This window comes from Mustela nivalis (genome assembly GCF_964662115.1).
Source record: "Mustela nivalis genome assembly, chromosome: 2".
In the NCBI taxonomy this organism is placed as follows: Eukaryota; Metazoa; Chordata; class Mammalia; order Carnivora; family Mustelidae; genus Mustela; species Mustela nivalis.
Window position 1 is genome coordinate 157,081,967 of NC_139021.1, and position 25,097 is coordinate 157,107,063.

Genomic DNA, 25,097 nt, shown 5'->3' on the forward strand with positions numbered 1-25,097 from the left:
AACTAATATGCTTAGGGTCTTAACAGCTAGTAAGTGGGAGGCAGGATTCAGACCCAGACCAACTGGCTCCAGAATTCATGCTCCTAAGCACTATGCAGTGCTGCCTTAAAGTTAGTCATCTGAATTTCTGCTTCCCCTTTTCATCTTCCATATTGGTTAAGATTATATTTGGCTATTTGGCAGAAAGTTTAAAATAATAATGACTCGAATAAAGGTACATTGAACTCTTCGTAGATGAACTCTCATAGATGAGCTCTCTAGGCTGCCTAGGGCTGGCATGACAATATGAACAGTGTGCATCCTTCCATCCAGCTGGTGAGCCATCCCTAGCATGTGGGTTCCACTTCATGATCCAAGATGGCTGCTCAGACTGCAGACATCTTGTCTGTTTTTCAGCCAGTTGGATGAAGGAAAAGAGAGGAAGAGTATGCCCTCTTCCTTGAAGATATTTCCTGGAAGTCTCACCAGACTGTTTTTATATTCTGTTGTCCAGAATCTAATGGCAGTAGTGGTTGGGAACTGTAGTCTTTATTTTGCCTCACTAAAAATGCGAAGTCCCACGTCCAAGGAAGAAGAGGGAACAGAGATTGGAGGAACCAGCAGATTCTGCCAGAGCTGCTTTTGGAGCTAAAGAGGATGGAAGGTTCTTGAAGATAATAGCCCTGATTTCATTTTCCAATTTAGGATGGTTTCTCCCTCAGGGCAAGCAAGTGGGGACCTAGAGACAAGTAAGATGGAAAATGCTAGATCAGAAAGCATGGTAGAGAGTGCTCATATTACCCTCCTCACTTGCATTCTTGTGCTTTCTGGTCTTATGCTCAGTCACCTATGAAAATATTTTTTGAGCATTTTCTGTTTTGTGAGGCTAGTAATACTATATGTTCATATTGCCAAGAATCATAGAATAGCATGTGATTCATTAATTGGTTAAGAAGATTAAATGCAGTAGCACACATGAGAGCCCCTTGGCATAGTTCCTGGTGCTTAGCAGGAGCTCAGAGTATTTTGGTTTTTGTTAGGTTAATGTCCACCGACCTCTGGATTAGCCTTTCTTGGATACATGGCACTGAATAAAGCAAAAGTAGTATAATTTTGAGATGATGATTTTATGAACGCTGAGAATAGTAATTTAATAGATAATGCTAATTGGTGTCTGCTTCATAATTTTACAGATACTGCTTATATGTTTTAGGAACTAGGACTTATATCAGTAATTTGCAGTCTTTTAAAAATACTTATCCATCAAGACCTTGTCATGAATATTGTACAGGTTTTTTTTTTCATTTTTCAAATATAAAATTGTGTTAGTATGTAATACTGAGTGTACTTCTTTCAACTACCTGTGCCCTCCAAAGAAATTCTGATGTCCTTACACATGCTTGAGAGCAACACTGATAGCCCAATAAAGAATAAAGATCGCAAAGAGAATAATTCTCTTAATTCTTATTAATTTATTTGAGAGAGAGAGTGAGAGAACGCGTGCAAGCACAGAGGGAAAGGGATATGCATACTCCCCATGGAGCAGAGAGCCGAACTTGGGGCTCAATTACTGGGACCCTGAGATCACGACCTTAGCTGAAGGCAGATGCTTCACTGACTGAGTCACCCAGGCACCCCAAGAATAACTTTTTTTTTTTTTAACTAGAATGTTAAGAGGTAGTCAAGTTTGTATGTCATATTTAGATGTACTTCTTGAGGTTTTTAAACATCATTACCGCCTATTTTAGGGACCTTTCCTAGGCCACCAGTTGTAATGGTTGAGACAGGTTGGGTTATTGACAGTGGATAGGAAAATAAATACAGGCTAAATCTCTTCTGTTGCATTTTATTTGGATCCCATCTTCTTTCAGGGCCTAATAGATTTGGAGTAACCCATCCCTCTCTTTTCTAAGAGTTAATATGTAAGTAAGGCTTCTTTGCCTAAATAGGAGTGCTATTTCTATCTAGCTGTTAATACAGAATATAGGGGTTCTCAGAGTGAGGCCGTAAGACCTGTAGGCATCTTTTTAGGGGTGCACAGTGAAAATTATTTTTCTAGCCGTTTTAAGACTGTGCCATTTTCATTCTCACTTCCTTATGAGTGCGTAGTAGAGATTTCCAGAGGCTACTTGATATGTGATATTGAAACAGATTGAATATTAAGGAAGATGTGAAAATGCAGTTGCCTTTTATTAAGCCAGACACTAGAGAGATTTGCAAAATTAGAATAGAGTGCCTCCCTTTTCATTAAAAATTGTTTTTGAAAATGGTTATATTTCTTTTTTTTATAATTTTTTATAAACATATAATGTATTATTAGCCCCACGGGTACAGGTCTGTGAATCACCAGGTTTACACACTTCACAGCACTCATCATAGCACACACCCGTGCCGAAAATGGTTATTTTTCATAAAGACATAACATCTATATTAACATATATTAGGTTTATTTTTATTAAGTGAATTAACAGTCTTAACATTTCAGTTTTAATTTGTAATACAGCAGATGTAGGTTTTACCCACATAAACAAAAGTTTTGTAGATCTTTAATAATTAAGAGTTTAAAGGAATCTTCAGACCAAAATGTTAGAGAATCATCAGCTTCACGTTTACCAAATTAAAAAGAAAAAACTTTTATTAGAAGTTATTTCTGGGTATTTCACTGTACAATATGAGTGATGTGCTTGAACTATCTTAAATTTTAGCCTTGCATAATGCCCTCCTCCTTGGGGCTGCTAGATAGAGAAACCCTTTTTCTTTCCGGTCCCAGAATTTGGTTGTGGGTTTTGACCCCTGCCAGTGAGTAAGTGGCCTCTTGATTCCTGTGCAGTTCTCTTTGGATCCCAAGCACCATTGCTGCTGCTGCTTAAGCTCCCTGTACCTCAGCCCCTTCATTAAAGGAAGGTTAGTCAGTGGGTGGTAAGGAAAGGTGTTTGAAAAACATCGGCATCAAATAGAAGCTTACTGCAAACTAAATGTAAGAAAGGAATTGAAAGTAGAGTAAAGAGAGAGGAGAGAGAAAAATCAGGCAGTAGACATTTTCTTTCTCAACCAAATAATGGTGGGGTGCCTTTCTGATTCAACTGGTTCTAGAATAGTCTTAAGTATACAGCTGAAAATGTGAAGTTCATATTAGCTTTGGAAATTAGGCCTGAGGCTGTGTCTTGTATCAGCTAGCAAACCTGCAGTGCTCACATACTGTCTTATACAAATGACATACTGAGCACGTTAGCAGAACTGAATTGAACTGAAGGCCATGCTTAGTCCCAAAGGGCACTTGTCTCCCTTTCTGCCTAATACCTTTCTGTTCCTCCATCCTTCTCACACTACAGTAGCTCCATTTGTCCAGTCCAGACGTTATTATTTAATGAACCCTGTGTGATACTGAGGTAGTGATGATCACTAATGCTTTCACAGTCCTCAGGATGCTTTTCAATTCTCCTGTCAGAGGGAAATGGCGAAGTTTGAGAGGTGAGTCTGTAAATGAGACTTTGGCTGTGATCTTGGCCTTCAGGTTCTGCTTTCTTTAATGGAGGTATTTAAGCCTCAGTCCTAGTGTCTTTCAGCCTCCATAATAGGGTTGTCTTGGTCTTCCTCCCACTGGGAACCGGCCTGCCGAACTCCACTTTGTACCTCAGTTGAACTGACTCAGGTTGTGGCATGGGACTCAAGCTGTCCGTGGTTTTATTGTCTAGTTCTAGAGCATTATCATGGACTCATTGGTCATTCTCTGAGTGACAGGAACTCCTTGTTACTGCTGCTGTGTGATTTGGAGCTCAGGGTTCCTGGGGCAGAGACAGAAAGATTGCTAGACATTTTGGATAAAAAGGTAATTCTGAAGACTTAGGTTATGAATTTAAGCACTTGACTTTTCCCAGTGAATCAGTAAGGTTGTTTGTGTTTAAAATAAAATTATTCCTTTGGAGGGAGGAGAGTTCTGTATTTTTCTAGTCCGCTCAGATTCTTGTAAGACTTGAACTAGCCTCAAGAAGGACCAATTATTTTTGGAGACATGCATCTAGCCAATTCCTAATATGAGCATATACTTAATGCAGGCAGATGGGCGTATGTTTTCTGCTGTGACCTGCCTGTCAGGAAGTGACACCCACAGGAAAATGTCTTATGACCCAGACTAGCTTGAGTTGGCTGTGGAGTGAGAGAGAGGGAGAGTCATATGATACAAAGATGAATCACTTGGATAGCATATTTGCTTTTCTTCCTTTGAAAGTACCAGTTTGGGGACTAGAGGGAATGAGACAAATGTGAAATAACCATCGAGGCCTGCCTGGCCTGGGGAAGAAGACTCCAGAAGGGAGGCCCATTGTTTCAGGGTTACAGCAGCATCCCGGATTTCTAAGAACCTCTGAGGGTTAAGTTTTCACCTGCAAGAGAAGATGGGTTTTAGTCTTTGAGGCCTCTCATGTCCTGATTTCTTGTCTATCAGAGTTACTTAAAAGAACCCAATTCTAATCAGGTGGCAGATTCTTTTTCCTGCTGTGAGTTTTCCCTTCCATTGCTTTCTTAGTTTGTCATTCCTAAACTTTTTATTTTTAAGATTTTGTTAACACCCGGGGAGTGGGATAGTAAGGCTGATAGAGGAAGTCAAACACTGATGGAGTTAACCTCATTCCATAATACCTTACTAATTTCCTTTCAGTTGATACTTTTTTGAGCCTTTACCTAATTGTTGCAGAACAAGTTTGTATGAATTCACCTTGGAAGTTGGGGTTTGATGGTGTTAAAGTCTGTTTTACCATGTATACTAGGCATGGCATCTTCTTTGGCCACAGCCCTTTCTGGCAGTGGGACAGTTAGCTGCACACATGAGCCGTGTCTTTCCCTTACAAGCTGGGGAGAAGCCAGTGTCTGTCTTTAAGGATTGTCTTCCTATGCCTTCTCGTTTCTTTCTAGAGTCCTGCTGACCTGGTCTGTGACCCACTTTAATTAATTTGCCTTTAACATCCTATTTTTCTTTTCTCTCTGTAGAAGATCATTGCTGTCTTCAAACCCAAGAATGAAGAGCCATATGGGCACCTTAATCCTAAGTGGACCAAATGGCTGCAGAAGCTATGCTGTCCCTGCTGCTTTGGCCGTGACTGCCTTGTCCTCAACCAGGGCTATCTCTCAGAGGCAGGGGCCAGTCTGGTGGACCAAAAACTGGAACTCAACATTGTACCCCGTACAAAGGTCAGTGACCTGTCACCAGGGAGCCTTGATCCCTATCCAGAGTTTTCCTGGGCCTAAGTCCTGCTACATGTTAACCGAGCTATTAGGTCTAAGGAGGACTATGTATGCCCTGAATCTAGGGCTCTCAGCCTTTTTGGAGGGAAGGTGGTAGGTTTAGGCTCATGATTTGATGGAAGCTATCCTGAGAAGGATACACGTAAAAGTTTTGCATACAATTTCCGGAAATTCACTGACCCTCTGGTGCATATTTATGGGTTTTCCAGGTCTTTTGGTCCCAGGTAAACTGCAAGCTGGTTAGAAATCTGGCTACTTTTGTAGCTTGTTGTCTTAAATTTCCAAGCTATTCCTTGATTTAGATATGTTCTAAAACGGACTAACTGATGTTAGCTAGTCACTAAAGTAAAGTCTGGCAGGAAGGAGTCTAGGGTGGGCTGAGGGTTAAAGTAAAGTAAAGTAAAGGCTTGGACATGTACAGAGAACTGACCTGGAATTCTCATCAATCTTTATGCTATGGGAGACTGGTACTTAACTGAACATAACAAAATTGGGGTCCCAGATCTAGGTAAATCCACACTTAGAATGAATTTGCACACACCTTATATGTATGATAGACTTAGCTTAGGTTCTAATCCCTACCACCCCCCCAGTATGCTGAAATAACAGAATTGATTGCATACATTTTAGGAAGTTTACTGATGCCAGGTGAAGAGCCCCTATACTACAGGGTGTCAGTGGAACTTTCCAAAGGTTTTGAGGGGAAGGAATGCCTGCTGGTCAGCATATGAACATTCAAGGACACATCATCACCCATTTAGTATGTGTGGCTACCTGAGATTTAGTAACAACTTAAGGTGAAGCTCTGATCTGCTGCCCTAAGGCTGCAGGGGCATCTTTGTAGCTATGGGCTTTAATCCTCTGAGAATTTGATGAAGGCTGGAGATCTCACTCCCAGAAAAAATTCATATATTTGCAATTGTTGTTTTGCATATAATTTCACGGAGATGGTTCATGGATTGCTTGGAGTCCATTCCTTGGCCTTGTAGAGACCATGCCAATAGACTAAAGACCCCCGCTTGAGGTTTTCTTTGCAGGTTTAGGTAGTAGACTCTGGCCAAAGAGATGGGTCAGCAGACAGGAGCTTCCCTTCAAACCTCTTTTTTCTGTTTTCCCAGGGTATTTTAGAGAAATTATGATTGTTTTGGTTGTTTAACTGCTCTTTTACCGCCAAACTCCAAACAATAAGCCAGCTGGTTTGTAAGTTTGTAGAAGTCAGGGACCACTTCTTGAAATTTCCTTTTATTCTCAGCCCCTAGCAAAGTACTGTGGTTTTTTGTTTGTTTGTTTCTTTGTTTTGAGAGAAAGAGTATGCATGTGAGACAGAGGGTGGGGTTGATTTGCGAAGCAAATCACAGGCAGGTTCCATGCTCAGTGCAATCCCACAATCCTGAGATCATGACCTGAGCCAAAATCAAGAGTCGGACACTAAACTGACTGAGCCACCCAGGTGCCCCAAGCAGAGTACTGTTTTTATAGTAACTATTCCGGAAGTGCCAGCCGAATGACTGAGTGAATGTCAAACCATGAGGGACAATCCTAGAGATCCCCCAACTCAAATCTATTGGGAGAGTGTTGACTTATAGCTCCCACTGGCATCTGGCCTTATACAGTTCATTCTTACCTTTACGCTTTTGTTCTGTCTGTACACAGAGTTAAATAGCACACTTGAATGTCTTGCATGATAATTAACGCTCCAAAGATCTCCTGCCTAACCTGAATTCCTCCTACTAGGCCCTTCCTAGACTCTAAACATTCTTTTAAATACTTGTGCTCATTGCTGTAATTGCCTTTCTTTACGGTAAGTAGCAGTCTGCACAGGGCCTTGTGCCTGTCCTGCCTGTGCTTTTGGAGTGTAGTACCTAGGAATGAGGGCTGGAGTCCAAATTCTGGCTCTGCAGCTCTTTATTGAGTGACCCTTGGCAAATCACTTAAGACAGTCTCACACGCTTTGCCTGCTCGGTTCCTCACTATAAAAATAGGGTTATAAATAGTTCCTACTTTATGGGGTGGCTATTAAGATTACACAGGATAATCCATGTAAAACACGTTGCCTGGTGCCTTTGCACAATGTAAATGCTCCATATGTCTTAGCTTGTGGTACTTTTATGACCATTCTTACCATAACAGAATGTCACCTGCCAGGATCCTGTTCTTCCCCATCTCTGCTCTTCCTTTTTCCCTGTTAGAGAATCTTAATGTGGCTTGATGATCTTTTGCATCAAAGCAACAAAATATTCATCTTCCATGAGACTGAGATGAGACAGAATCTTGCAAGTTTAACCTATAGCTGCTGGAGAATAGTGAAAGGACGTATCTCCCCTCCCAGCCTCCCCACCTTTGTGACAGGAGTCTATCCAGTTGATGAGAGCAGCTGTCACTGTGGGAACCGGGCTCATGTTATGATGGAGCTTCAAATAGTAAGGCTTCAGGTCTCACTCGATAGCTTGTTTTCTGCTCTCTGTTCCTGTGAGATTTCGGGGTATGATAGTTTCATTAGTCATAGAGAAAAAAGCGAGTTGTTACAGAGAGTGATCGAAAATAAATCTGGGTGGGGGGGAATGGGTGGTTTATTGCTTGAGAGAGTGAGGGTTTTCACTGTGGAAACTGGCAAGATATTCTTAGGAAAGGCTTTTTTCTCCTTAATTCCTGTGCATGTGTTTCCTGGGCACAGAGTGCCAACCTACTATACCTAGCACATCCATTGTAGACACTTGCATTAACTTTGGATGGACAGATGAACGGAGAGGAGGGAGGGAATGATTCTATCCCTCTTTCTGAGTCATAGGCACAATAATTAGTTATTTGTAATGAACTTTGCAAGGCTTAAAAAAGAATTTTCTTTTAAATCTGATTTTAGTTTTTATATGCTGAGACTCATGTTGCTCTCTCTGAAAGAAGCTTATAACTCATTCATGCATTCACTTAATAAATATTTAATGAGCATGTGCCAGGCACTATGGTAGATACTGAGGCTGCTAATATGCATAAAGTAAGATGTTCTCTTTTTCCCCAGATCTCTTTAGTCTTAAGAGAGAGGTTAGAGGGGTGCCTGGGTGGCTCAGTGGGTTAAAGCCTCTGCCTTCTGCTTGGGTTGTGTTCCCAGGGTCCTGGGATCAAGCCCCGCATCAGGCTCTTTGCTCAGCGGGGAGCCTGCTTCCTTCCTTCTCTCTTTCTGCCTACTTGTGATCTCTATATGTCAAATAAATAGATAAAATCTTAAGAAAAAGAGAGAGAGAGAGAGGGGTTAGATGTACAAGTGGATAATCACAAGACGGTGTGATAAGGGTGATAATGGATATATCTATGGATGATAATGGATATATCTACGGATTACAGTGATATCACTACAATTTGACAATCAAGTGTAATGATTTTTTTTTTTTAAGATTTATTTATTTGACAGAGAGAGACACAGCGCAAGAGAGAACATAAGCAGGGGGAGTGGGAGAGGGAGAAGCAGGCTTCTCTCCAAGCAGGGAGCCCAAACCGGGACTGCTGAAGGCAGATGCTTAACAACTGAGCCACCCAAAAGCCATCTGCCTTTGGCTCAGGTTGTGATCCTGGGGTCCTGGGCAGGGAGCTGGGAGCCTGTTTCCACTTCTTCTGCTTCTCCCTCTGCCTCTCTAACCTGCTCATGCTCACTCTTTCTCTCAAAAAAATAAATCTTTTAGGGCGCCTGGGTGGCTCAGAGGGTTAAGCCTCTGCCTTCGGCTCAGGTCATGATCTCAGGGTCCTGGGATCGAGTCCCGCATCGGGCTCTCTGCTCAGTAGGAAGTCTGCTTCCTCCTCTCTCTCTGCCTGCCTCTCTGCCTACTTGTGATCTCTGTCTGTCAAATAAATAAATAAAATCTTTAAAAAAAAAAAAATCTTTTAAAAAAATGTTTTTTTGAGTAGGCAATGCATGCATCTGGTGTGGAGATCAGAAGGCACAATAGGGTAAACGGAGAAGAGCAATTCAGCGTCTCTCCCACCTCTGCCTTCCAGCCACTCCATTTCCTTCCTCAGAGGCAGCTTCCAGTACTAGTTTCTTGTGTAATATTACAGATATAGTCTGCACAGATATTTTATATATATATATAATCTATATGTATATTGCTATATACATATATATAATCTATGCAGACTATATATTGTATATAATGTATATAATATATAAAATATTATATCTAAATATATATATTATATATTGCTATATACATATATAATCTTTGCAGACAATATATATTTTATATATATAGCAATTCAGTATATATATAGCATATTCAGTAAATATATATATATATATATAGCAATTCAGTAAAGATTAAAGCCCATTTTAATGTTTATCTTTTAATGTTTAATGTTTATTTTTAAAATGTGAATAAATTGGGGTACCTGGGTGACTTATTCATTAAGTGTCTGTCTTTGGCTCGGGTCATGATCTTGGGATCAAGACCCGCATCAGGCAGCCTGCTCAGTGGGAAGCCTGCTTCACGATCTTCCACTCCCCCTGCTTGTGTTCCTGCTATCGCTGTCTCTCTCTGTCAAATAAATAAATATTTTTAAAAATGTGAACAAATTGCACATAGTGCAGAATTCAAAAGAAATAAAAGGATATAGAGTAAATTGCAATTTGTTTTTATCTGGAGAGAAAATAGGCATTGGGTCCTCTTCTCCCAACCTAGGAGATGGCTTTATTAGTCAGGAGAACTCATGCTAGCTGCTGTAACAACTCCTGAATCTCGGTGGTTTAATGGATTTTGCTCACATCCTAGATTCGTGCCAGTCAGGCAGCTCTCCCTGATCCCGTGTCACTCCCTCTGTGTAGTGACAAGAAATGTAAGATCTTTCTGTGATGTGGTTTTGCCATCTCAGAGCCCTTCATTTCCAGCTACACAGATTGGGGAGTGTGAACTAAGGATAATGGGAGATTTTAGGGGCCAGCCCTGGAACTGATAGACATACATCGCTTTGTCAACATTGCATTGGCCTAAACTATTCATATTAGGAAGGCCGAGGAGTGCATTCCTTATGCATCCACTGGAAGAGGAACAGTGTTGGTGAGTATCCAGCTAGTCTGTGCAGTAGTGGTATGGTTCCTCATACTCAACTGTAACCTAGGTATCTGTTCTCTTTCCACTCTAGGTAGTGTACCTGGCCAGCGATACCTTCAACTATAGTGCCATTGACCGAGTGAAGTCCAGGGGCAAGCGGCTTGCGCTAGAGAAAGTGCCAAAAGTTGGGCAGCGGTTTAATCGCATCGGGCTACCACCAAAGGTATACCCAGCACCTGTGTGGCTTGGGCAAGGTGATGATGTGTGTGGTGTGACTATCCCAGTGGTGAAACAAGGCACCTAGAGACTTGTCTATAGGTATGAATATGTCTGAGGCTCCTGTCTCCCTCATTTCTGAGGCCCTAAGGTTTGGGGAATAATTCTCCAGAGAACAGAGCCCCTCACTTTCTCACTTTACTCCTCCGGCCCATTTCGATGGGCTTCTTGAATTTGTATGGGGAATCCCATGACCTTTTTCTGATATAAACGCCACAGGGCATTATGGGCCACCTGGCTTACTTGTGGGCTCTCTGGACTTGAACAGTGGGGAGATACCTTTTTCCTCCTCTTTGGCTGCAGGTTGGTTCATTCCAGCTCTTTGTTGAAGGCTACAAAGATGCAGACTATTGGCTCCGGCGTTTCGAAGCAGAACCTCTCCCGGAGAACACTAACCGGCAGCTACTGCTGCAGTTCGAGCGGCTGGTGGTGCTGGACTATATCATCCGCAACACTGGTGAGCAGCGCTGGGCAGCCCCGGGCCCGTGCTGGACCACCGGGAGGTGCGCAGAGGCCTGGGGGCTTGCCAAGCTCCACACCGGAGTGCCTTCTTGGGATGAAGCTTTCCTAAGTCAGAAGGGCCTTGAAAATACTTTTCCAAGACAAACTTTGTTCAGGCACACTCTGTGTAGTTACCAGAGGTGGTGAGTCCTGGAGCCAGCAGTTACTAACGTTTTATCTTAGCCTCTTTCCCCATCTCAGACGGAAGACACATTGGCTCTCCCCAAGCGACATCAAGAGTACTTTTGTTCTTGATCCCTAGTCACTCATAGTAGCAAGACTATCCCAGGACAGCTTTATCTTTAAGTACCTCATATCCATGCACTCATTTGGTATTTGTCACTTTGTGACTGGCTTATTTTACTTAGCATATGACCCTAAGCTTCATTCATATTGCAGCATATATCAGAATTCTTTCCTTTTTTTTTTTTTTTTTTTTTAAAGATTTTTTATTTATTTACTTGAGAGAGAGACAGTGAGAGAGAGCATTAATGAGGAGAAGGTCAGAGAGAGAAGCAGATTCCCCATGGAGCTGGGAGCCTGATGCGGGTCTCGATCCCGGGACTCCAGGATCATGACCTGAGCCGAAGGCAGTCGTCCAACCAACTGAGCCACCCAGGCATCCAGAATTCTTTCCTTTTTAAGGCTGGATGTACATTGTATGTATATACTGTATTTTGCTTATCCATCCGTCAGTGGACAGTTGGATTGCTTCCATGTTTTAGCTTTTGTGACTAATGCTGCTTAACACGGGTGTACAAATATATTTGAGACACTACTTTCATGTCTTTTAAGTATATACCCAGAAGTGGAATTGCTGGTAGTTCTGTTTAATTTTTTTAAAGTGAAATATGGTTAACCTATGTTTAATTTTTAGAGGAACTGCCATCCTGCTTTCCACAATGGCTGCACTGTTTTACATTCCCACTGGTGGCGCACAGGGGTTCCAGTTTCTCTACCTTTTCATCACCCTTGTTGTTTTCTGGGTTTTGTTTTGTTTTTCACTCATAGCCAACCTGATAGGTGTACTGTGGTCTCTCATTGTAGTCCGTTCAACTTCTTTCCTATCTTTGAATCAGGTTGTTTTATTGTTGAGTTATAGGAGTTTTTTATATACTCTGGATATTAATTCCTTATCAAATACGTGATTTGCAAATATTTCCTCCCATATTGTTGGGTACCTTTTTATTTTGTTTATAGTATCTTTTGATGCAATTTTAAATTTTCATGAAGTCCAGTTTGTCTATTTTTTTAATTTATCATCTGTGCCTTTGGTGTCATATGTAAGAAATTATTGCCAAATCTAATGCCATGAAGCTTTTGCCCTGTGTTTTTGTCTTATAATTTTTGGTCTTAGAGTTAGGTCATGGATCCATTTTGAGTCAGTTTTTGTATATGGTGTGAGGTAAGGGCCCAGCTTCATTTTCTGTATGTGGATATTCAGTTTTCCCAGCATCATCTGTTGAAAAGATTATCTTTTCATCGTTGAAGGTTCTTTTCACCCTTGTCAAAAACCATTTGATCATATATGCAAAGGTTTATGTCTGTATGGTATTTCATTTGTTTCTGTCTGTCTTTATACCAGTACCACATTATTTTGATTTCTATAGTTTTGTATTAGGTTTTATTGTGAGAGTTTAGTTTTGTTTGTTTGTTTTAAAGATTTTATTTATTTATTTGACTGAGCGAGATCACAAGTAGGCAGAGAGGCAGGAAGAGAGAGGAAGGGAAGCAGGCTCCCCGCTGAGAGGAGAGCCCTATGTGAGGCTTCACCCAGGACCCTGGGATCATGACCTGACCTGAAGGCAGAGGCTTTAACCCACTGAGCCACCCAGGCACCCCTTGTTTTTTTGTTTTTTTTTAAGAGAGAGAGGGGGCGTGCTCATGTGTACACAAGTTGGGGAAGAGAGGAAGAGGGAGAGAGAATCCTAAGCAGGCTCCATGCCCAGCACGAAGCCCAAAACAGGCTCCATCTTATAACCCCAAGATTACAACCTGAGCTGAAACCAAGAGTTGGACATCAGCAGACTGAGCCACCTAGGCGCCCCTGCATGGTGTAGTCTTTAGATTTTGTGTTTCTAGGAATTTGGCCATTTCATCTAGGTTATCCAGTTTTTTGCCATACAGTTGCCTATAGTACTTCCTTATAATCCTTTTTTTTTTTTTAAGATTTTATTTATTTATTTGACAGAGATCACAAGTAGGCAGAGAGGCAGGCAAAGAGAGAGGAAGGAAAGCAGGCTCCCTGCTGAGCAGAGAGCCCGATGCGGGGCTCGATCCCAGGACCTTGAGATCATGACCTGAGCCAAAGGCAGAGGCTTAACCCACTGAGCCACCCAGGCACCCCGCTTATAATCCTTTTTAAAAAATTTTGATATAATTGATAATAATGATCTACTTTCATTTCTGATTTTAGCAATTTCAGTCTTTTTTTTTCAATTAAACTAAATAGCTAAATGGTTATCGGTTCTATTCATCCAGTGAGACAACTCTTGTAGTTTAGTTTTAGAGCATTTAGTTTATTTATCTATAATGTACATACAGATATATTTGGATTTTCATCCACGATCTTATTATTTCCTTTCTATTTTGTGTTCTTGTCTTTTTTCCCCCGCCCCTCCTTCCTATGATCTCTTTTCTTCCTTGTTTTCTAATTAGGAGCACCTGGGTGGCTCATCTGATTAAGTGTCTACCTCTTGATTTCGTCTCAGGTCATAATCTCAAGGTCTTGAGAATGAGCCCCATGTCAGACTCCGTCCTCAGCACAGAGTCTGCTTGAGATTCTTTCTTCCTCTCCCTCTGCCCCTCCCCCTGCTCAAACATGCTCTCTAAATAAATAAATAAATAAATAAAAATCTTGAATTATTTTGTAAATATTTCATTTCTCCCCTTTTCTAGCTCAGGAGTTTAAATGCTTTGTCTTTTCTCTTGATGGTTAGTCTAAAGATTATCATGTGACTTTTTGATTTCCCAAAACCTAATTGGTAGAAACCCTTAGCTTCTCCAGGCTTTTGTACTGTTAGCATCATACATTTTAGTTATATATGCATGTATGTATATATATGTGTCTGTATGTTTGTACATATGTTTAACCACTTTTTTGTAAAACCATAAGGTGATATTGTCATTAGTATTACTGTTATTAATAATAATTATGGAGACGTTTGAGCATATATGAAACCTGTAGGCACTGGTCATTCCAGCCATAACAACTATCAGTCCATGACTAATCCTATCCCATTCACATTTCTGTTTACTTATCTTATTATTATTTATCTTTTTAAATATTTTTATTTATTTGACAGAGAGACATCAAGAGAGGGAACAGAAGCAGGGGAATAAGAGAGGGAGAAGCAGGCCTCTCCCTGAGTAGGCCCAAGGTGGGACTTGGTCCCAGGATCCTGGGGTCATGACCTGAGCCGAAAGCAGACGCTTAACAACGTGTGCCACCCAGGCACCCTCTTCTTTTATTATTTTAAAGTAAATTACAGATCTAATTTTAAAGATTTTATTTATTTATTTGACAGACAGAGATCACAAGCAGGCAGAGAAGCAGGCAGAGAGAGAGGAGGAAGCAGGCTCCCCGCTGAACAGAAAGCCCGATGTGGGGCTTGATCCCAGGACCCTGGGATCATGATCCGAGCCGAAGGCAGAGGCTTTTAACCCACTGAGCCACCCAGGCGCCCCCAGATCTAATTTTATTCATAATTATTTAGTGTGTGTCCCTACAAGATAACTTAAAAAAATTATCATACCACAACAAAGTTAATATTTATCTAGATTTACTAACATATTTACCCATTTTATTGCTCTTTAAATTTTTCCTATATGTCCAAGCTTCTGTTGGGGATAATTTTCCTTTGACTTAGAGAACATATATACATATTTTATTAAGATGTTATTTATTTACTTGAGAGAGAGAAAGAGAGCACAAGCAGGGGAAGAGGCAGAGGGAGAGGGAAAAGCAGACTTTTTACTGAGTGGCGAGCCTGAGGCAGGGCCAGATCCAAGAATCCTGGGATCATGACCCAAGTCAAAGTCAGGTGTTTAATCAACTGAGCCACCCAAGTGCCCTGATTTAAAGTTTTTTTTTTGTTTTTTTTTAAAGATTTTATTTACTTATTTGTCAGAGAGCACAAGTAGGCAGAGAGGCAGACAGAGAGAGAGGGAAGCAGACTCCCCGCTGAGCAGAAAGCCTGATGCGGGGCTCGATCCCAGGACCCTGGGACCATGACCTGAGCCAAAGGCAGAGGCTTTAACCCACTGAGCCACCCAGGCACCCAACCCTGACTTAAAGTTTAATACTAGTCTGCTGATGACGAATTTTAGTTTTGTTTGTCTGAAAACGTCTTTATTTCACCTTCATTTTTGAAGGCTATGTATGCTGGGTATAGAATTTGGAACTGGCAGTTTAGTTAAATAAATCCATTCCGTTGTCTTCTTGTTCCCATGATTTCTGTGAAGTCAGTTGTCCCTGTATTATTGTGGTTTCTTTGAAGGTAATCTCTTTTTCTCCAGCTCCTTTGAGATTTTCCCTGTAGTTGATTTTCAGAATTTTTACTGCAATATGCTTGGTGTAGTTTGCTTTGTATTTATCCTGTTAAGGATTCACAATTTCCCTTGAATCAGTAGTTCGATACCCTTTGTCACTTTTGGAAGATTCTCAGCTATTCTCTTTTATTTATTTATTTATTTATTTATTTAAGTTTAAAAACACTTAACATGCACCTCTATACCCAGCATGGGGCTTGAGCTCATGACCCCAAGATCAAGAGTCACCTGCCCTTCTGACTGAGCCATCCAGGAGCCCCTGTTCTCTCTTTAAATGATTACTTCTGCCCAAATTTTTCTCCATTCTCAGAAGAGAATCCAATCACATGTTGTTAGAAACACTTTTTTTCCTGGGTGCTTTGTTCTTCTCTTTTTTTGTGTGACCTTTCAGATTATTATTTCTGTCTTTGGCAAAATCTACTGTTAAGCTCATCTGTCAGATTTCTCAACTTTGTAACTAAATTTTTCAGTTGTTGAATTTCTGTATGATTCTTTTTTATTGATTCTTTTGTTCTCTGCTACTATTCTTTTTTTTTTTTTTTTTTTTTTGACAGAGAGAGAGACATCACAAATAGGCAGAGAGGCAAGCGGGGAGGGGGGGGGAGGCAGGCTCCCTGCTGAGCAGAGAGCCTGACTTGGGGCCTGATCCCAGGACCCCGAGACCATGACCCGAGCCGAAGGCAGAGGCCCAACCCACTGAGCCACCCAGGTGCCCTCTGGTACTATTCTTAATCTTGCTTTTTATCTTCTTAGACATATCAAGGATTTTATCTTGAATATTTTAGCGTCTAAATCTTCATTGTTTGGAATCCCTGTAGGTTTTTAAAAATTTTCTGTCTTCTTATTTTTAGTCGTGTCACTATATCTCTTTATATACCTGGTTATTTTTGATTGTCAGATGTTATATATCAAAAATCGTAGAATTATTTGGAAGCCTAGGATGCTGATAAGAGTCCTGTGTAGAAGTTGTTTGCATGTGGCAAGCAGCGAGGGGTACCAGCAATCCAGAGTCACTTTAGTTCCAGGTATTGAAGGGAAACTCTGCTTAGTTCCAAGGTGTAGTGGGTCAGGTTTCAACCCAAAGCATGGGTTATTTACCATGGTCTCCTTCCCTTATCAGTCACTGAACTAGGATTTTGTCTTCCCAGCTCCACAAGGCTGTTAGAACACTGTTGCACCTCTCATCCTCTTTATCAGCAGGTGCTCTAGGAGAAAAGAAGCCACAAATAATGGACTTCCTGTCTGAATTGCCTTTCTCCCCCAAGTCTCAACACTTTAACTCTTAATGGTCTTGTTAAAGGCTCCAATACCTTCAAGAGATTTAAAAATATTTTAGGGCACCTGGATGGCTCAGTCGTTAAGCTGCCTTTGGCTCAGGTCATGATCCCGGGGTTCTGGAATCTGAGCCACGCATTGGGCTCCCTTTTCAGAGGGAAGCCTGCTTCTCCCTCTTCCACTTCCTCTGCTTGTGTTCCTTCTCTTACTGTGTCTCTCTCTGTCAAATAAATAAATAAAATCTTTAAAAAAAATTTATCAGTTTTTTATAGTTTTCTCAGTAGAGTGATTGGACCAAGTGCCCAAAATATGTAGTCCATCATGACTGAACGTGAAAGTCACCCCAGTTTTTTCTAACTCCATGTTTCTGTTCACAGATCGAGGCAATGACAACTGGCTGATTAAATATGACTGTCCAATGGATAGTTCTAGCTCTCGGGTAAGAGGTTGATCTATGGTAGTGTGTATGCATAATACAGAAACACATAACAATCAGAGATTAAGTCACATAGATTCAGAAGAATCTAGATAGCACATGTATTTAAAATTGATGGGTTAATATTTGATAGAGTTTTCCCTCCATCTGTTTTTTAAGTGGTATCTTATTGAATGATGTTCATAGATACCGAATGAAGAAGGGTTCAAATATATTTGGATATATTTGGTCTGAGACCAAATATATTTGGTCTGAGAAGTAGTCCATTAAATGAATCTATTTAATTTTGTTTGGCCAGTAATTTCTAATCTTTTTTAGAATACTTTTCTCATAATAGACAATTCCATAGAACATCAGTTTAGAAAAAGCTGCTTCCTGCAACTTTCCTTACTTTCTCATTGCTTTCATCCTCTATCATGCTTTTCTATTCCTGCTCAGTCTGCACATTTTAAAGAATTAGTAGGAATGCTACCTAGAATAGGAGAGTAAGGTTGACTTTCATCCTTTATAATAAGTGTTTTTTTTTGTCCAGCTTTATTTAAATAGAACTGACATATAACATTGTGCAGATTTTAAATGTGCAACGTGGTGATTTAATGCATGTATATTTTGCAAAATGTTTACCACAATAGATGGGTTAACACATTCTCATAGTGTTTTTACTTCCTTCTCTAATGGTGGTTCTCATATTTGGTACATGAGAATCATCTGAAGAGTTGACTAAAAATAGTACAAACTCTTTGGGCCTTTCCCCACTAGGCCTTGGGTAAAACTCAAGATTTCATTCTTTTAATAAGATATCCTAGGGGATTCTGATGCAGGTATCCTCAACCCACATATCCTGTTTCTGTGATGGCACTTGTGAACCTGAAGTAGGGAGCCAAACAGTCACGAGAGTGTCTGATGGGCTCTCATAGGTAGACTGCCCTACTCTGCAATCAGCCTTGTCCTTTTCCCTTATCACTGAAATGGCAAGAGACTCTTGTGCAAGAGCGGCCAGCTGTTATCTTCCATGGTTCTGTTGTGTCACAGGAAAATGTGGTCACCAGTGAAGTGGCATCTGGTCAAAGTCTACACAAAAGGACCTTGGCTGGCTGATGATTTGCTTTTTCCTTTTTCTTTTCATAGTCTCAGGACTCTCACTGCCTTTCACTAGGAGGAAAGGTGCAGAGTTATCTTTGTTATTGTCAGTTTCCTTCTTACCAAGGGCTGTGGCAGCTCCTGGGGAAGTGCACCTTTCCTAAGATAAGGGACTCTGAGACCCTTGAATAGGCCAAATCAGAGGTGCCATAAATGTCCTAAGACTAGGAGCTGTGGAAACTAGTCAGAGGTCGACCAAGGATTGGTGCCTGTGGGGGTTGAGGTAGGGTTCTCTGCTACTACTATAAAGGGCTTGAGGTAGGTGGGACCCCAAGTATTTACTCTTTCCTTGCTCTTTAGGACACAGACTGGGTGGTGGTGAAGGAGCCTGTTATCAAGGTGGCTGCCATAGACAATGGGCTGGCTTTCCCCCTGAAGCATCCTGATTCCTGGAGGGCATGTAAGTCTAAGACCACTGTGGTCTGGCTCTTTTCCTGCTCAGTCTTAGTTTCTCATCTATGCAGTGAAGATAATAATACTTCTATGACAGGATTGCTTTAAGAATTGATGGAATAATGCAGCTCATGCATTTAGCACAGTAGCTGACATATGGCAAGTACTGCAAAATGCAAAGTATTATTGTCATTTTTACCTTACATTATTCCTATTAAAAGCACACAGCTGGGGCGCCTGGGTGGCTCAGTGGGTTAAGCCACTGCCTTCGGCTCGGGTCATGATCTCGGGGTCCTGGAATCGAGTCCCACGTCAGGTTCTCTGCTCGGCAGGGAGCCTGCTTCCCTCTCTCTCTCTGCCTGCCTCTCTGCCTCCTTGTGATCTCTGCCTGTCAAATAAATAAATACATAAAATCTAAAAAAAAAAAAAGCACACAGCTGAGTTTTCTCATCTTCGTTTTTGTTTTTCTCATTCTTTCTGAGGACTATCTTATTTATCCCATTTGTGTTTCTAAATATAAGCTATTGTCAGTGTTCTGTCTTCCTTGTTGATATCCTGGAAGTCAGCCCCTGTACTGTTAATAATGGAGAAACTCTTGGAAAGAGAGAGAGATACAAGTAGGAAGTCATTAGCCCCTTTGCAGTACAGTCTGTCTTCTCAGAAGGAGCATCTGAATGTCTTCATTGGCAAGTCACTGGAAGGTCACGTAATGTCTGAGAAAGAGCACCACCTCTGGGATTCTGCGGTCCTGGCCTTGAATCCTAATTCCTCTACTCTATAGCCTTTAGGATTTACATCCCTTGTAATTTTCTTTCCTGTTGTATATCATGTGAGAGGGGCATTCTGCCTTCTGCAGTGCTGTGATAGGTGGAGGACATAGATGGGCAGCTTTGCTTTGTGCTTTTCTTTTTTTCAGATCCCTTTTACTGGGCATGGTTGCCCCAGGCAAAAGTCCCATTCTCTCAGGAGATCAAAGATCTGATTCTTCCAAAGATATCGGACCCTAACTTCGTCAAGGACTTGGAGGAGGACCTGTATGAACTCTTCAAGGTTAGCCCTGGGAGCCTCAGCCTTATAACTATATGGAAGAAGGAATTTCTAATGGCTTTTCTAATGGCTCCTGATACAAGGAAGAGAAAATGGCTAACACTCCTCTGACCTGTGGTAGCCAATGAAGAGTAAGCAAGATTCCCGCATGTGGACAGCAAGACCTGGTTTGGGACAATTTGGACAAAAAAAAAAAAAAAAAATTGACAGCTGTGGTGAATCACCGTGGGTTTATCCTGTGTGTCATGGGCTGCACCCTGTCTACAGAGCTCTCCTTGGCAAATGAGCACTAGAGCCTGGAGTTCTGTAGAATCAGATAATAATGAGACTCAGGACAAGATATTTACTTGTTCCCTTTCCCCATCTGTGAAACAAAGTTCTTGGGGTGGTAGTTAATTTCACTAAGCCTCATAAGCTCCATGTAACTTTTCTTTATTAGAAAGTTTCTGTTTAGGGGAAGAAAATGGGTTCTTCTGAGGGATTCATGAAGGCTCTATCTCTGCCCTTTTGCAGAAAGATCCTGGTTTCGACAGGGGCCAGTTCCATAAGCAGATTGCTGTCATGCGGGGACAGGTAAGCCTGGGACTTCCTCCTGGCGTCATCCCTGGGATCTCTCTGGGAGGGTCATGTGCTCATGTTGAGTAAATGTGTAAAGCTTGTGTTTTACACCCTTGGAGTCTATGCCTTACTTACTTATGACTCTGTCGTAGCATGTGGGAGAGGAAAGGGAGCTCTTGCAAATCTCCCACCTTTTCCATGGTATCCAGTGCTTGGTGAGGCACTATGTGCTCAGCTCTGTGCCAGTTGCTGGGTGGTTCATTGGTAAATTTACCCAGTGGCCCCTGTCCTCAAGTTGCTCAAGGAAGGCCATATGCTTTGGTAGTTAAGAGCTAGCCTCTGGAGTCAGACTTGTTCACTACTTACAAGCTCTGTGTCCTTGAGCAAGAGCCTCTGCTGCCTTGTTTATAAAATGTGACAATAATAACACCTTGCAGAGCTGGGCAGCAGATTACATAAGATAATGCATATTAAGTGTTTAGTAAAGACAATTACCTAGCACATGGTTAGTACTCATATATTGGCTGTGGTTATAATTTTTGTTATCATGGTTACAAGTTATATTATTTCTTTTTTTGGAGATTTTATTTATTTGACAGAGAGAGACACAGCAAGAGAGGGAACATAAGCAGGGGTAGTGGGACAGGTAGAAGCCAGCTTCCTACCGAACAGGGAGCCTATTGCAGGGCTCAGTCCCAGGACCCTGGGATCATGATCTGAGCTGAAGGCAGATGCTTAATGACTGAGCCACCCAGGCACCCCTACAAGTCATATTATTTCTTCTCTCACCACTTCACCTTCAAAAAGAGCTAGAGAAACTCCTAGGGCACTGTTGATCTTCCAAAATATAGTAAAGACTATGCCTGAAAAATTGTTTTAAAACTCAGTAGGGCACTGACATTCTTATCACTTTAAAGAGATCTGGGATGGCCTAGTGGTTAAGGGGCACACACTGATCTTGGTGCCTGTGTTTGGATTCTGGTTCTGTCATTTATTGGCTGTGAGGTCTTGGAGAAGTTGCTTTATCTCTCCTTCCTTTAACTTCTCCATTTGTGACCTAGGGTTAATAATAGCACCTACATCATAGGGTTATTATGAAATAAATGATTTGGAGTAGTGCATGATGAAGTTCTCAGTGTGCATTAGCTGTTTTATGATTTGGTGTATAGATAAAGCAGCTTTCACCTCCTTAAAGGATAGGAAGGTCCTTCTAGTTGTAATTAGGCATTTACCTCTGCCTACCGTTTTGGTAAAGGGTTCTGGTGAGAGCAACTCTTGGACTTACTGAGTCCATGTTTCCTTGGAAATGGGACATACAAAGGTTTTAAGAGCTGCAATTGTTACAGCTGACTGCATATCAGTAACGTGGCCTTCCTACATTTCTCAAGTCATGTAAGGGCGCAGTTAAGCTGGCAGGATATTTGGAAACCTTAAAAACCACATAATGTACTGTGATATTATGGAACTCAGCATAAAGGAATGAACTTCTTCTCAAGTTTATGCAGGCTGTGCCTCTGTCCCTGTTGTACTATCTTCCCTAATCCCTTTCCATCTTATTCCCTTGTCAAAACCATAGCACCCCTCCTCTCTTATATCCAGTTAAGGATGTTATCTAGAGTGGCAAAAGAGGGGTGGGAGAGTGTAATTTTCTTTCTCTCTGTTTTATGTCCTTAATGTCCTTTGAGGGCCTTTTGGTCTCTTAACCTGGAGTGCCTACCTCTGAAACACCGGAAGCTTCATGAGCATCCAGCTCCTTTTTAGCTTACCAGTCACACGCCTAGGCAGAACAAGCCTTTGCCTTCCAGACGCCTGACCTGCCACAGGGAAAGGAGGTCACAACCCTTTACCTATCCAAGCCTAACCACGGAGTGCCTGTATGAGGGCCCTGAGCCAGAGGGGAAGAGTCCGAACTCCCAGAGAGATGGAGTTGGATGACAGAATTTGTTACTAACTGTAAAGATGTCACACCAGGTGTTAGAAAGAGTGCCAAGACTGAGGTAAAGCCTCTTTAAATGGCATATTTGAAGACAATGTTTATCCTTTAGCATTATATGCCTGCTATCAATCTTTCGTCAGCTTTTTAATTTGAAAGATTTCAAAGCTTCAGTAAAGAGTAGACTCTTTCCCTGGATTCACCAGTTGTTATACTTAGTCAGCCATGCCTGCTTTACCTCTATTTGCTTGTTTATCTGCCAATTATCTATCGGAATAATATCTATCTCTATATATCCCTGTAATTTCTCTCTTTAATATACCTGTGTAACTTGTCTCCTCCTAGGTAGATTTATATATATATATATATATATATATATATATATATATATATATATATATATATAAATATATTTTTAAAGACTTTATTTATTTTATTTGACAGGGATCAGAAGTAGGCAGAGGCAGGCAGAGAGAAAGGAAGGGAAGCAGGCTTCCTGCTGAGCAGAGCGCCCAATGCGGGATTCGATCTCAGGACCCTGTGATCATGACCTGAGCTGAAGGCAGAGGCTTTAACCCATTGAGCCACCCAGGCGCCCCTGATCGATATATTTTTTTTGACCAAATCTTTAGAAAGTAAGTTGTAGATAATTTGACATTTTACCCCTACCGCTAGAGCATGCATGAGAGGCAGCTTGTAACCCAAAGAACAAAAGGAAGCACAGGAAGAACCAGCCAGGACAGGTTTAACATCCTCTTAAGTTGGGTAGTCTCCTGCACAATTCACTCCAATTCCATTTGAACCTCCTTTTCATTCTCTACCCTGAGTTTTGTGTTCAAAGGTTTTGAAGCAGTGGAGGATTCTATTAGATACCAAAACAATTAAGTAAAAAAATAATTACTGGTAGCTTCCACTTCAGACCTCCCCCTTCTGTTTCAGGTGTATCTCTGCCTCTTTATGGGCAGCATTTGCAGAACAAGGATATTTGTGGCTTGAGGGCTATGTGTCTGTGTGATTTGGGGGTGCAGCCTTGCTTACCCTCCCCTGTGTCAGTGGCCTGGCTGGGAAAATCTTCAGTAGTTTAAAGAAGGCGCTCATCAGGGCACCTGGCTGGCTCAGTTGGTAGAGCATGTGACTCTTGATCTTGGGGTTGTGAGTTTGAGCCTCATGTTGGGTGTAGAGATTATTTAAAAATAAAATCTTAAAAAGAAAGAAAGGAAGGAAGGAAGGAAGGAAGGAAGAAAGAAAGGAGGGAACTTTTAAAAAGCAAGCAAGCGTATAGGCTATCATAGGACAACTTCCATTTTTGTACTGTCCTATCAGAGAAGATAAATGGTGGTGATTCTAATTTTGACAAACATTCCTGTAAAAATATATACATATATTTTTAAAATATTTTATTTATTTATTTATTTATTTGAGAGAGAGAGAGTGAGAGAGCACAGCTGGGGAGAGGGAGAAGCAGATATCCTGCTGGAGCAGGCAGCCCAATGCAGGACTCAATCCCAGGATCCTGGGGTCATGACCTGAGCCCAGGTAGACACTTAACCCTTAACCCACTGAACCAGCCAAGCACCCCTCCCATGAACACATTTCTTAAATATCTGTAAAATATGGACAAAAGTTGGTAAAGAGCTAAATGCAATGTGGCTTCCCGAATGGGCTCCTGAAATAGAAGAAGAACAGTCTTGGAAAATCTAATGAAATCTAAATTAAGTCTGAAGTTTGGTTAATAGTAATGTTTCAGTGTTAATTTCTTAATTTTGGTAAATGGACTGTAGTTACGTGAAAATTTAAAATTAGGGGAAACTGAGTAAATTGTGTACAGGAACTCTCTATACTATCTTTTAACTTTTCCTTAAGTTTAAAAAACTGATAAAGAGACAGCATTTGAGAGACAAGCCAAGTGAAATGCTGGCTTTTTTCAAAATACATAGTCTTTGCAGGAAAATCAGAGAATATAGGATAAACAACAGTGAGCAAATAAAAATCACCTATAATTTCTTGACCCAGAGATAATCACTGCCAACTTGCAGAATTTTTCTTCTCTGCAGATAGGTAGATTGGAAGATAGAATTTCAGAAAATGAAAGTAGAGTCACATTATAATACTGGCTCCTGTCTCCTTCCTTTTCTGTCTGTTGACATCAGGATCAGCTTTCCATGCCAATAAAATAGATCTTTTAATTGCTGTTTCTTATCCCTTAGATCGTTAACTGATCCCATACTCTTGGGCGTTTATACCATTTTCACTGTTATAAACAGTACTGCACTCTATTCGTGGAAACTATGCATATATAAGATTACTGCTTTAGTTCCTATAAATGGAATTGCACACTCAGAGGGCCTGTTCACTTTTAAGCCTTTATCATCCACTTACCTTGCTGAAGAACTGGCCCAGGGTCCAGCCCCATAGCCTGGCTCTGAACTCTCCTCAAATCTGAGGCCTCATCTTCTTCTTCTTCTGTATCCTTACTAATAAGAAGGGCAAAAAGTGGGAGGTTTTGATTTAAAAAAAAAAAATTTGCATTTTTTAAATGACCAGAGAGATTTCCATTTTCTATATTTTGCCCCTTATATTCTACTTTTGGAAACACCCTATTTGTATAATTTTCCATTAATGTGTTTAGTTTTGTATTGATTTATGGGAGCACTCTATCAGCAGGTCATCCTTCAGAGGTAGACCAGGATGCCTTGGTCTTTCTCTCACTGATCTTATTTTTCCTGCTGCA

General features: G+C 41.1%; 1 protein-coding gene and 1 long non-coding RNA gene across 2 annotated transcripts in view; one reads left to right on the forward strand and one right to left on the reverse strand.

The window, feature by feature from the left end:
- Positions 1-25,097, forward strand: part of PI4K2A (phosphatidylinositol 4-kinase type 2 alpha) — a 30,405-nt gene that overhangs the window by 2,885 nt on the left and 2,423 nt on the right. Inside the window, exons 2-8 of the mRNA XM_082722172.1 lie at positions 4,966-5,166; positions 10,348-10,479; positions 10,836-10,989; positions 17,237-17,298; positions 18,736-18,835; positions 19,745-19,878; positions 20,389-20,448. Of these exons, the coding sequence (XP_082578298.1) occupies positions 4,966-5,166; positions 10,348-10,479; positions 10,836-10,989; positions 17,237-17,298; positions 18,736-18,835; positions 19,745-19,878; positions 20,389-20,448 (843 nt within the window). The remainder of the gene's footprint in view (positions 1-4,965; positions 5,167-10,347; positions 10,480-10,835; positions 10,990-17,236; positions 17,299-18,735; positions 18,836-19,744; positions 19,879-20,388; positions 20,449-25,097) is intronic.
- On the reverse strand, positions 2,599-25,091 carry LOC309860301. Its single transcript, XR_014309304.1, has 2 exons — positions 24,746-25,091; positions 2,599-4,361 (listed from the first exon to the last, which is right to left on the reverse strand). It is a non-coding gene; the product is annotated as an uncharacterized lncRNA (long non-coding RNA).